Source organism: Festucalex cinctus, chromosome 15 (assembly GCF_051991245.1).
Source record: "Festucalex cinctus isolate MCC-2025b chromosome 15, RoL_Fcin_1.0, whole genome shotgun sequence".
Classification (NCBI taxonomy): Eukaryota; Metazoa; Chordata; class Actinopteri; order Syngnathiformes; family Syngnathidae; genus Festucalex; species Festucalex cinctus.
This window is the reverse complement of record NC_135425.1, coordinates 23,714,219-23,728,131: the sequence shown is the minus strand read 5'-3', so window position 1 is coordinate 23,728,131 and position 13,913 is coordinate 23,714,219. Positions and strand designations below refer to the sequence as shown.

The following is a 13,913-nucleotide window of genomic DNA, read 5'->3' as shown; positions in this document are numbered from 1 at the left end:
TTTTTCATCAACTTTTACAGAAACATTGATTTCATTTTTCTCTCTACAGAAAATGTGAAAATAAGTGAAAAAATTGCCCTTTTGTCAAACGTTAACACGACAACAAACATTGAATAAACCTTTTAATGTTCAACAATTTAACATCATACGAGTCGTCAGACTGCATGAATAGCACCCCTGCTTTTGGTACGCCATACTTTTAAAATCATTGTCATTTTACACTAAAATGGTTGTAATGTTACCTGAATGAACAATTTACCTGACTGGTGTCTGATTTTTACAAGAATAAACTGATCATTAAACCAGAATAAAGTCAGGCACTAGCACTGGCCAGGGCTGGCAGTGGAACTTCACTTGATTAATAATTTTGCTGGGGCCACAAATATGGTCCAAATTTGCCTAAAGTCCATGACAGGCAAGTAGACCATGGACTGAACCATAGTGCGCCTTTTGAGCCTCTATCACCCCACAGATGCCGTGATAGACCGTGAGAAAACAAGTAAGAAATATGGGGGGCAAAATCCCAAAGTGCAGTACGTTTCGGGCAAATGGGACTTCAGTGGCTGCCGTGGTCGCCGGGAACAGTGTAAACATAGCCTTTAGCGGAAACACTGCAAGTCAATGGGGACATGCTTTAAAACTGGGAACACTATTCAAAAATTAATACAATAAAGTCAAATTAACCTATAAAATAGATAAATCGACAAGATGTACAATGCACGCATCTATTTTGGTCGATACTGGAGAGCGCAAGTGACTAGCGTTGTTATGTTTGTCTGCCACGGCCCTTGTGCAACTTGCCAAGCCAGTGCCTAACCAGTCAATTCCGAAGAGTGCTTTCCGCCCTGGCTACGACATCTCCATCCTTCTCGTCAGGTCATAAATCATCCGCCAAGCCCCCCCCACCCTCCGAGCCCCGGGGAAGTCAAACGCAGAGCCAGTCACCAGACACAAACGTACTTTTGTAACGTGCCCTTGATGTGACTCGGACTGAGCGGCACGAGACTGAAAGACGGATGCTATGTGGCTAATCTGCAACCTTGGGATAAATGCACAGACCAAAGTAATACCTGTGAGAATAATTTTGTAATTTTACATGCAAAAAAAATGTGTACCAGATAAGTCTTACTTCTTGACAGAGTTGCTGAATTTAGGAGAAAACATTGTTCACTTTTAAAATGTATCAGAATAAAATCATTGTCCTACCAAGATTAAAATGCTTATTTTGATCAAAATTGAAGTTGTTTTAAGATTTATTTACAGGAATAAAATCATACCATTGCCAGAATAAAATCTATTTTATGTGCAATAGAGTCTTGTGTTTGACTGGCGGCCAATCTAGCTCACCCGCAAGCCTAATGAGGATAAGTGCTGTAGAAATGGACATTGGCATTCCCACTAAACTGCATTCATTGCAAGGGAAAATATGTATCAATAAATAATGGGAAATTAAAAAAAAAAAACTGTCTGCACTCCATCCTGCTTAATCTACTCTTATCCCTGATGCCTCTCTTGCACTGTTGCTAGGCAGATTTAACCATCCCAGTCCCCCTCACCGCCCTTCTTGTCCTTGTCTAATCATAGCACCCTGGTCGCCATTCAGTCATTCCAGGCCAGTTGTCACGTGTCAAGATTGCTTGGTTCCAATCGCCTATTTAATATACTTAAGGAAACGTGTCGAAATAAAGGTAATAGTCCTTATTGTCAGATGTGCCACTGTGGCTTATGTTGGACTAGAATTTGTGGGGGAGGGGGAGGCATTAATGTATTGCCTGGACCAGAGCATTGTGCATGTTTACACCAATGCAATTGGAAGAGGATTAGATGTGGATTAGTGCAGCGTGTGTGGTTGCTATGGGAGGGAACAGACATACTGCAGGAGGTGTACATACGAGGTGTTAATATTGTTTTGTATTGTCGTTGACAGCCTGTAAATGCACATTTATTGCTGGAAAAATAATACATTTAGGTAAGAATACTCAGGCAACTTCTTCAAGAAAAAAATGGGAGGATAAAAACTGAAAAATCACAAATTTAAAATCTTAATAAAATTAAAAGTAAGAATAAAGTCAGAATTTGATGACTCATTTTCGAGGAAGAAAGCTATTTTAACAGAATATAATCTTAATTTTATGGAATAAAATAAAAATAAAAATACCAGCACCAAGTTCTAATTCTACGAAAGTCATCATTTAACCAAAATACCATTGCAATTTTCTGAGCATTAAAGGGAATTTTTTATTTTATTTTTTTTTTTTTTTTTTATGAATAAAGTCGTAGGTCTCATATTTTCATTCACAGGCGCATGCACGCTCGTCTCAAAAACTGTCGCATCTTCATTTTCATGCTGGGGAAAGTCTAGTTTACAGTATTAGGGAATTTGACAGACCGCACTGGTCAACGAAGGCTTAAAAATTGTAACGCAGGCTTCGGAACCGCATGCATTGAAACTCTTTGCAGAAATCATTTCATTAAATGCAACGATTGTGTGTAGAAGGCGGTCTTCAATTGGCCACTTCAAAGCGGCCAACTTTACATCACCACAAGTGGAGATGATATTGCAGTTCCTTATTAACGTACTTTACGCGCCAATTTCCTGCATGTACTCCGAGTCCGTTATGTCTACGAAAACGCCAACGGAAAGACCACTCCACCCATGCGCATATTTAGACTGTACTTTGCGCTGGGCATGAATATAGGACTCATATAAAATGCCGTAAAATTATCAGTAAATTGCCATTATTTTACCCTAATACAATACTAGCCTTACCAGAACCATGTCATTGTCATTTCTTTTTGTAAATAAAACCCCAATTATACAAGAATAACAAATTGACAATTTACCAGATGTTCTGTGGTTGGGGTGGGGAACACACAAACACATTATCTCAAGCCGACTTCATTCTTACAAAAAAAAAAAAAAAAAAAAAAAGAGCGAGAAGATGGCCGTCAGATTTGTTGCTAAGGAAATACCGTGATGGTATTGGCTAGCCCGTAAAAAAAGGGGGGAGGTGGGGGCATAAGGGGGGAGTTAAAGCCATATTGCCAGTCCTCTTTATAGATGACTAATCGTGTGTGTTTGGGGGCGGGGTGTAATCCCCCCACTATGTCGGGCTGCACATACACTCATCGCTTGGGGGGGTAGAGACACTTGTGGTTGGAGGAACGCAAATCTGGGTCAGACCTAGGGGGGGGCGTACATAAGGCTGATACCTACATGTTGCCATGGAAACGCACAAGTGCCGCCCTTGCAACGCACCGCACACACACTGACTGACTTGACTTTCGCTTGAAACAGAAGTCAACCACAGATAACAGCACAGAGAATCTTAAGTCAGCGTTTTCCCACTTTGAAAGTGATCTTTTTTTTTTATTAGTGCAAAATCACCACTGGCCAATTTAACCATATCCCCCACATAAACAATGAGCATAGAAATTCCATTCAATTATCACATGCAGGATTTCCTCACCAAGCCACCATATTTCATTTACGCTAAAACACAAATAATTCACACGCCTACAATTTAGCTAATCTAATCAATTAATTGCTGATAACACTGCAGCTCTGCTTACCTAAAGTTGTAAATCACCAGAGTAAAGTTATAATTTACACTCCCAACATACAATTATTCATACACAAGACATTAATAAGTCCATTTGCCATGTCTGACCCCTTTAAAACTTGTTTTTTGTTTTGTTTTGTTTTTTAAATCACTCATGTTCAAGTACTCACCTAATTTGTTTTGCATAGTTGATTTCGATCTCGGACCTCTCCTTGACAAATTTGGCGTACCTCTCTAGAAACTCGATCCCCCACTGCGTATGCTTCTCCAAGTTGTCAAATTGATCCTGCAGGAAAGACAGAGTGCTCTTTAATGGCAGTCATATCAGTTGATGCCAAGGTTGGAAAATGTGAAAAATACACTATTAAAAATGCACCAGTGGAGGTGGACGAGGGCCCTATGAGCCGCCTGTGTCCAGAACTAAGGCAATGTAACATGCTAAGCTAACTTGTGCATTACGTTTTTGCCCAATAATCAACCAGTAGTTGTTTTCCACTAGTACTATAGGAGACTCTGCCGCAAAGTGGAGACTGTGTAGCATTATTGTAAGCTAAAGAAGAGCATCATGCTAGGCTAACATTAGCCATGCCTTTTTTTTTTTTTTTTTTTTTTTTTTTTTATAATTTCTAGGCACAATCACAAATCTGCTCAACCAACGAGCATTTGACACCAATACACTTTTTCAGCTATGTGGAGAATATGGAGTATACAGTAATAACATTGCAGCATTCGGAACAATGGGCTAGGCTAACATTAGCGACTGTGTTTTTGACATTTCCATCTGCGTATCACAATTGAGACTGTGGAGTATATTAATACCACAGCTTCTGAAGTTAAAACTGGTTGATCATCGGTCGAGCGGTATTTGTGTTGTGGCTAGATATGTTAAAAATAAGTATGCCAATATTATCTTAGCTTATTGCTTTGCCTGAGCTCTGGACACGTCATTATACTCCACAATCTCTACTTTGCTGTGCAATACAATAAAAACATACAGTACAGATGTTAAAACGTGCCTTTGAGGAGACCGAATCCACTGGTGTACTCACAACACTGCCGCTATATTTTTGCAGAAAGAAACATGCTAGATTGGCGTCACTTTGGCAGCTCCCCATCCTGTCATCTACCATGTCTGGAGTGTCCACTCAATGCATTCATGAACCGAGCCTGCAGGCTACATGGCTGTCTGATGCATCTCTGCAGAAAAGTGTTTGTGACACAGGAAGTAGCTGTGGTGGGGCACAATGCGTGTGCATTTCCACATATCTTCCGTATTCACCGAGTCACCCAAGTTGCCTTAAAGAGGCAGAAACTCAAAAGCCTCCCAATGGTGTCCAAGTACTGTTGTTCAATACTGTGGATGGACTGATGGTTATGGTTTCACTGTATGTTGCTCGGATAAGGGATTGAAGATGTAGCCTGCTGTTAACTTCTCATGCTAGCCACTATGACTCTGAGGCAGACGTTCAAAACACTCGACTGCCGTGCAACCTCGATGTAAATGTCCATCCATTTTTCATATCACTTACAGTATCTCGCTCGGTTTGTGGGTGAGCTGGAGCATAGAAACGGGCAATTTCAAGTCCGACAATGAATGAGGCTTTTTGATGACTACAGCAAAAATATCGCAACAGTTTTGCTTGACTGTACAGCTGCAGCATTGTAAAGGGCCACAATGTTGCATGAACAAGGATGAAATGGCCTTCACCGCTGAAAATCTTAGAGGGTGGGTTGGGGTGGGGGGACAATAATAGTGCCTTGAGTGAGAGGGGAGTTTCCGGCCGGCATTGTTTGCTAGCTTCAATGGGCAATCAATCAATGAGTCACTCGGCAGACCAGACAACTATACGGCTTTAAAAAGTCCTCATTTGAACAGTGGTAGTCAAACTGTGGTCAGCGAGCCGCCTAGCCATAGGATGGGGGTCCGAAGAAAAAGTCCCAATAAAAAATTTTTTTTAGTTATTGTTTCTGAGGGGGATCCTTTGAAAAACCCCTTTAAGGGCTCCCTGATTGCGAACCCCCTGCATTACAAGATAAAAAAAAATACATTACAATAATCAACAATTGAAAACCGACTCGTCTGCGCACAACTGGCATTACCCTTTTTTGTAACGGCACCATCGTATCCCGCTTTCCACCGGAAAAGATCCAAAACTCAGGTTAGTCCGAGACGGCGTCCATCCACAAGAGCATATCCGAGTAGCGCTTGGGAGCTGTGCCCGCCGACTCCCACGCAATAATGAGTAATTCCTGATTGTCGGGGACAGAAACGCGGTAGAGACTCCACTCTGAGTCAATGTGAAATGTGAAGCGGTCCGCGGTGTTAATGCTCCATCAGGCGTAAGGTGCAACGGACAGGATGGCGGAGGAGGACAGTAAGGGAGTGAAGTAGGGGAGGTAGGAAGGGAGGGAAGTGGGATGGGGCGGGACTACACAGGAAAGGGATTACAATTGAGGCGTGAGTGTTGGCCTTGAACCTCCGATCCCACAGGCCTTCACTGGACCACTCTTTTATGACGTTAAAACCGAAACGATAACATTACAATCCCCAATTTGACTCATTTTGAGCAAAAGCCAGTAGGGCAAAAAGTGCCAAACCACCACCCAGAAAGTTTTATGAATTATCATTGACAGATAGTGAAAGAAATTATTTTAAAACTGCACAAGCAAACAATGAACTGCCACGTTAACGTTGGTACTACCTTTGATTTATATATGAGATGGAGGGTTTAAAATGGTGCAAAACCTTCAGGGTTCTGCTATTGTACAAGAGCTAAATTTGGTTTACAATAGTCTCTCAGTCGAGATGTAATATTTCTCACAGTTTCTCGACACCAATTATAACTCTTAATATGGAGTGCTTTGGGGCGAACAGCGAACTACAAATAGATGGTGAATCAATGTAGACTTGCATGCACATTTTACAGGTTTTTCAGTTACTCATTTTGAGAATATTTGTTGACTGCATGTGAAACTTTTCAAAATCAGCAATTAAAAAAAATTATGCTTCTCTGCTTGTTATTCCAGGACATGGTCACCACTCCCACACCACTGTGCTCTATTGTGGTAGCCCATGAGGGAAAACAAATAGAAGTGCGCAGCTAAACATTTTTTTATCATTCGGGAAATGGGAAGCGCGTTCAAGCGGGGTGGGGGGGAACAAAAGGAGCCACGAGCTAAATATAAGTACAGTAGAACCATGTGACATAAAGCAAACAAATACACGGTTGTTCAAGGATCAGCCTGCTGACCCACAGGCCTTCCCAACTGGTGACAGAGATTAGGGATCATCTAAATGCACCGCACCGCCACCTAATCGCAACTAATGCACCTTATTTAGCTTCCACTCTGGATTAGAGCTGCTGATTACAGGCTACCCAGGGAATATTGATCTGATCTGGACAGATAACGCGAGATCTCCTCACTTCTACAACTCCCTGTTAACAGAGCAAATGAGTCAATCATATATGATGCAATCAAGTTCAATTGCGGCGTCTTCAGATGCTTACGGGGGTTGATCGCAACATTGCAAATTTTAAGGTTACAAATGGTGCACAATCAACTATTAACTATACCGAAATGCAATTCATAAAAACATACCACAAATGACTGATACGAAGCAGATTTATCGCAGAAACCGTGATCTCACACAGTTGTCTCGCCCTTTATGTGCTTGGCGAGGTCATAAAACGAGTGTAAAGGAAAACCCTTACTCCCAAATGTGATAATAGACCAATAGCCCTATTGTCCAGATCTCCTCTAATAAAGTAAATAAACTGTGTCAAATGGCTTCAAATAACTGCTTCTTCAACTAGCACACACAACAAGACTAAGGCTGCTTCGATGCAGCGCTTCGCTGTGTATGCCGTGGGCGTACGGCAAGCGTGGACAAATATTTGGCGGACATGCCGAGCCTTTTCTTCCGACACACATAGCGCTTTGTCCGAGGAAGCGGGGTGGAATAATGTTCCCGTAGCCCCGAGTAACCTCATCACGAGTAGCAGAGGCCGAACAGAAACATCCACATGTGCCAGAACGTGGATCTTAACTAACCAGCTTTGGGGAAATTGTACAAAAATGTGAGAAAAAAAAAAAGGCAGAAGGACATTCAAGCCAGGTACATGTCACATCAAACAAAAATAGCTTAGTAGCTGCTGACAAACTACATATTCAGTACAGCCTTGTAACAATTAGTCCAATTAGATTCTAGTTTACAAGAGTATGACACGGATATCTGTTTCAATGTATACCTTGGTTTTAAAAAGTCAGTCTGAAAAACGCTAATAACTCTTCGTCACTGGTATGAACAGTTATCGAGCACTACGACTTTTACCCTTGTCAAAAAAAAGTCCACTCATTTGGCAATTTTGGGTTGTGCATCTTGGTAGAGCAAAGATGTGCAAAATGTGCTTGAACACAATAGTGAATCTCTGAATGTTCTGGTTCCACGTTGAGAATGTAGGAATCAACATCTTAATCCAAAGAATGACTCGACTTTCTTGATTCTTGGCATAGTAACTTGGGACTTGCTTGAAACTTGAGGAATAAAACTTAACTTACTCCCATCTCTGGCCCCTAATGTACAATTAGCATTTACCAAAGTAACAGTGTTATGGTTTGGGTTTTTGTTGCTTTTGTTGGCGTTTTGAGATTGTCATGTTTCTGTTTGTGCTTTCTGGTTTGTCTCCCCTGGTCTCGTTGTTGTTAACCTTGTCCACCTGCGTGTGTTTTCCCTTCCCAGTGTATCTACCAATGCCACTTGTGTCTTACCCAGCTGTGTCTAGTCATTGTCAATTAGTCTGTGTGTATTTAGTCACCTGTTTTCCATTCAGTTCTTGATGGTTCATTGTCATTGTCTTCTTCCTATCATGCTGCCTGTTTTTGTCCTGATTCTTGCCCTGTTTCCCGTGCCTCAGAGGCCTGCCTTTTGTGTTTACCATTAGTAATTTTATTCCCTGCTTTGTTTTGTACTTTGTATCTTATGTTGCACTTTGTTTTTGTTAAATTAAAACTTATTTAAGAGCACCCCTGCCACGCCTCGTTTGCCTCCCTACACTTGGGTCCATCTCCACCACACCGAACCTGACAAACAGCAGACGACAAGCGGCTACTCGTGCAAACCTCATGCAAAATCACGGCAGTTGTTTGCTGACCTCAACCATACGAGTTGCCGTTTGCATGCCCCACGGCTATTTATAGCAACAACGCTTCGGCCCTGCTGAAATGTAAGACCTCTATCGTATGGGTGTACTCCCACAAACGAGAGGAGCACGCCGCCGTGACAACATGACTCATGCTAACTGGAAGCCTTGTCGACTCATCCTTTTTACCGCCCCTTCCTTTCAGACTACCTTCAATTAATCAATCAATCTAGAACAGTTGTTTTCAAATTGGGATCCAGGAACCGCAAAACCTAACTTGAGACCCCAAGCCTCCTAAACCAATTATCTACCATAACTTTGGGGCAATTAAAAGCAATGATAAATTGTCACGTATCATCAGATAAATCTGACATTTCTAGCACTCTCGCATTCTATTCTCATGTAGTTGTATAGGTGAGGGAGGCATGGTAACCTCAGCAAAATTGGAAGAACATACTGTACCTTCGGTCAAAAGTTCCCAACATGTTGATAAATCACTGCTTTTGCAACATAAAAAGAGCACCATGTCTTTGGTAATGTTCAGCTCCAATGACTCCGTGATTGCTTTTCACCAGACTCCTTTCTTGCCATACACAAAACATTGTGAAAATTATTTAACTCCTGTTATCTGTAGCGTGGATTAAACTCGCTAGTTGATTTATTTTAAGTGGAAAATTCACTTAAGATCCAAATAGCTAAGGCTAAGTTGCCAACACTGTGGGTTTTGTAACCCCCACATCCCTGTTAAGTGTAAGCAGTGCATATCAGCTAGCGGCAATGATGGATAAATATTGAATTTAATTCCATTGTACTTGCCAGTAATTTCCTTTATATTAAAGAGGTCATGAATATTTAGTTTCAAGCAAATAAATCCCATGACGTGAACGACATTCAATTGTCATCGGGATTATAAAGGCATCTTTGATAGTTTAAGAACCTCACTTCTGGGACTTTACAACAAGGGCCTGCCATGGGCATCATATGTGCTCACTCACAGTGCTGGTCATCTTCATTTGGAGAAGAACCTGCAGGTACTCTTGATAAGGGCTCAGGTTTCGCCCGTCTTTCTCCAGCTTCACGGGGGGGCTGTCCAGGAAGATAAAGAACTCGCTTCTTCGGCGCAACATGACGGCAGTATTTATGTTACCGCAAGGAAAAAAGCTTTAAACATAAAAAAAGTCTCCAAGGAAGTCAGTCCATCTCTGGTCAGGGACAAAAAGTGTGAGGGGGAGGACCAAGCAGTAAGAAAATTGAAACGAGCAGTTATTAATCTGATTACGACACCTCCCTGGTAACTGGCCTCATTTTATCCAATGAGAAGCTGTTGCTCTGTGGATTAATGTTGCTTGGCCTTCAAGTACACATTCACCATTGTTGCCGCTGAGCTGTTTTTCGACTCTCAGCAGGGCAAAGCTCTTTAATTATTATGCAAAAGATTGTCTGAAATAGGTCTACGAAAATACGAAACATGCAGCAATAGTTGGCACAAATAAGTTAAATAAATGTTATTCCTATTGCCGTTTGGAAATTAGCATATTCATTTCCAAAAATTGTTTTAAAAATCCAGATGTCCCTGAAGTCATACTTTTTAGAATTCAACCAACTCTGTCATGAAAAAAATAAGTAAAACGCTAAAGTAAGCAAATCTTGCTAGACATCAGCAAATCTTGGAAGCAGATTTTGCATTAGAGACTAACAATCTGTGACAGGAAGAGAATAGATATTGAGTCATGGGCAAAATTACAAAACACCCAAAATCCTGACAATACACTCTGAAGCATCTTTGTCAATGCAGTCCTACTTTGCTTGAATACCCCATTAGCTGCCCTCCCTTCACACTCGAGAGTAGTGTAAGCTTTTTATATCAGATGTGGATCCATTCATTGCCAATTTTTAGTCAGGCAGTTCAAAGAAGTGGTCTCTGGGCAGTATCATAGAGACAACAGGTGGGTGGTCAAAGAGGTTCACGGGGGCTGAGTATGGGGGTTGGTTGCAAGAAACGTCTGACTCATAGTAGGAAACAAACTAGATCGGGTTTCCGGGACCTGGAACTCTCTTGAATGTCAAATGAGTGGCAGGGTTGATAACATTTGGGACTCTTAGGCAGCCAAAGCTTGGTGAACACTCACAATTGACCCATTAAGAGCTCAGAATGGGAGATCAGTACCAAGAGACTATGGCCATGAATGACATCCATCTGTCCATCTTAGAGTGAAACTAATGATGAGTAAATCGACCATGTTTCAGGCAAAACTCTCTCCCATCTCACATATTCAAATCAAACCCTTTCCAACGGTAAACTCACCTTAAGCTGCTGCTGTTTGAGGAGACTTTCAGCCATGTTGCCTGATTGACTAGACAGGTCTATACTCTTCAAAGCGTCAGTGTGCTACTGAATAAAGTTCCTCACTAACTCACAGTTCTTTGGAGAAGTGAAATTTTCAAGGTGAGTCAAAGTAGAAAGGTGAACTGTCAACATTAAACTATGGATTCGGTTCAACTTCTTTTTTCCACTTGCTCTAGAGGAAGAGGAACGTTTTGAACTTTTGAGTTTAAGCCATCATGCGGTAGAGGTCAATTCATCATGGTACACATGTCATGGTTGTCATAGTTGAAGCTGTAACAAATTTTGGAGGATTAATGATAGAGCTTTTGCAAATGTTGGTGCATTTATGGCAGTGTTACTCAAAGTGCAACTTTTGAGGACTCTACGATAGTACTAGTCTTAATTGAACCTGTGCAACCGTTGGATTCACAGCAGTCATATTTTAATCTGCACAATTTTGGGGTGATTGGTAGACTTTTTAGTCTGCACCATTGGTGGAAGATTTATAGTAGTCTTATTTGAATGTGCAAAACATTATGCATGAAATCCACAACAAGCAGCAGTTTGTCAGAAAGCAAACCGTTTAGCCTAATGCTAACAATGCAAAATGCCATTGATGGGCTAACAAATAGCATCTGTGTTACTGTGTAAGACAGGCTTTACAGTAGTCTAATTTGTACATGCTTCACTTACCTGTGCATTTTACGGAAGAATTACGGTACTTATATTATGACCTCTGCTTCAAAGACAATTTGCTTTAGTAGTGGACCTCTTACCTTTTAGTTGGTGTATGACATGATATGTAAAGACATACAGCGCTGTTAGATCTAAAACAGAAGCCAATTCAGCCAATGCCACCCAAGAGGCAGAGTTACGTTTGTTTGGATTGGTAAATCCTTACTGCATGACTAGCTACATCCTAAACAAGCGCACTGTAGCGTACAAACTGCATACGGATTAGTGGGACTTTTCAGGTTTTATGTGTTTGCTAATGTTTATGAAATACAAACCTAATAAAATTACTTTCTATACCAAATTGAACCGTACCACTTTGTGAACTTCTAAGTAGTTAGACAGCTAGATATTCTACAAATGTGACATCACAGTAGACGTTTCAAGCAGCTCTGGATTTGTAATTAAGATTTTTGCAGCTGGACTCAAGTGGAAACATTCCTTTTTTTTTTTTTATACAGAATTTACTGGTGAATTATAAGGCCAGGGGCTGCGACAGTCATAATTTCATGGCAGCCATTCCTTCGCTTTGTCTGCCTCAATGAGCACAGTGAATACCATCATCAGTGATGTGTCTCTGCACCAAAGCATTCAACAATTTCAAGTCCATCGAGTAACTGTGGCGTCCGTTAAGGTTCTCAGTAATCTAGGCTGGTGGCTCCCAACCACTTGTGCCAGTCCGTGAGCCATTTGGTACTGGGCCAAACGGAAAGACTGAACAAAAAATATTTTAGTGACAATGAGAGTCTACAAGTTTTATTTGGAAAATTAGGTTCAGCCACATGAAAGTCAAATCTTCATCTCGGTCACATTAGCGATAGTACATGACCCGTAATTTGCATTGTCCCCAGACAATAGAAGGCGGCTACCACCCTCTGCAGGCCAATTTCCACCTAGCAGGACAGTTGGTACAGTGCACATTTTCTACAATTTCCAAGAGAAATGCACAATTTTAACCTATTTTGTTGCAAGTACCAGTTTTAGTACGAATATTGCATCCACTCTCTCCAACTTCCTGTTGAAACGGCATCACGCAACCGCAAAGCTTCTACATTGCTTCATAAGCGTGCTTGCGGGAAGTTGAGAAATCCTGCTTGATAGTGACATCACTTCCTAAAAGGTTAGTCCCGTTTCCTGATCACATGGTGGTGGCTTATACGTCATCTTTCGAGTTGCTTTGCCAATCCCATCTTGTCAAAGAATGCATAAGAATCAACCCTTTGTGTCATAAATAAAATCAGCATTTACTTGAGTGGTCTTATCTAATTCTTTAACCTTTATTTGTCCAGGTAAGTCAATTGAGAACTAATTCTCATTTGCAATGACAATCTGTCTTTGTGAGATATTCAAATTTGCTTGATGATCTAAAAGATGAATATGAAATCAAGAGGGGAGGGGTAAATCATTTTTTTCACGCCTCTGTGTTGCATATTATGTTACATACATATCATTACTTGCATGGATGCCAAGAGCTAGTTACTCAATTGCACTTTGCACACCGCAACATCCTGCTCATGCGCTGCAGGAAGCTGCGGTCGCCGTCATTACATTTCCGTGTTGCCGTTTGTTCTAGTTTAAGCGGACAAGATAAAAAAAAAATAAACACTGTCTCCAGTGGCAACCACCTGTGGAGTATTGATGTGCCCTATTTAAAATCACCATGACAAGTGTCTGGATTACATGCAGTCATATATAATTCGGTCTGTACTCTGTACAAGAAGCCCACAGCACAGTGCTCGGTTCTTGGAAATGTTTTCCAGATTCTGGGCCTGTGTGGAAGCCTGTAAAGTAGCCTGAAGGCTTTGTTGCACGAACGTAAAGAAAAATACACTGACATCACAGGCACAAGGCCAAGATGCAGTGCTTTTCTCTCTGAACTTTGCACCAGGTGAATTACTGGCGAGTGAAGGAGTCTCCCCTTGCCCTCCCGTCCCCCAGAAAGAAAAATACATCCCTGACTTAACTATGTCCAGGCCTCCTTCTGCTCCATGGGAGGGAACAAAAGATTGGATTTTGTATTTGGCTTGTGCTGGGCATATACTGTTTTTTTATATTCAAACACATATTGTATGGGTTAAATCGTCTGAGTCAGAAAAGTAAAAAGTATGGAAAAGCATTTGAGCATCCTTTTTTATTTTAATGGTGTTGTGG

The 13,913-nt window shown here is 41.2% G+C and overlaps 2 protein-coding genes across 34 annotated transcripts in view; one reads left to right on the top strand and one right to left on the bottom strand.

Moving 5' to 3' along the window:
• agpat2 (1-acylglycerol-3-phosphate O-acyltransferase 2 (lysophosphatidic acid acyltransferase, beta)) overlaps positions 1 to 13,913 on the top strand; it is a 120,543-nt gene that overhangs the window by 85,743 nt on the left and 20,887 nt on the right. The gene's annotated exons all lie outside the window — the stretch shown is intronic.
• Positions 1 to 13,913, bottom strand: part of fnbp1b (formin binding protein 1b) — a 52,544-nt gene that overhangs the window by 35,102 nt on the left and 3,529 nt on the right. For 29 of the 31 annotated variants that reach the window (XM_077498272.1, XM_077498270.1, XM_077498275.1 and 26 more), the window contains exons 1-2: positions 9,700 to 9,931; positions 3,734 to 3,849 (exon numbers count right to left, since the gene is read on the bottom strand). In XM_077498272.1, the coding sequence (XP_077354398.1) occupies positions 3,734 to 3,849; positions 9,700 to 9,831 (248 nt within the window). In that variant the 5' untranslated portion in view covers positions 9,832 to 9,931. Of the gene's footprint in view, positions 1 to 3,733; positions 3,850 to 5,663; positions 5,944 to 9,699; positions 9,932 to 13,913 lie in introns of those variants that run through there. The other 2 variants (XM_077498279.1, XM_077498277.1) reach the window with 2 other exon arrangements.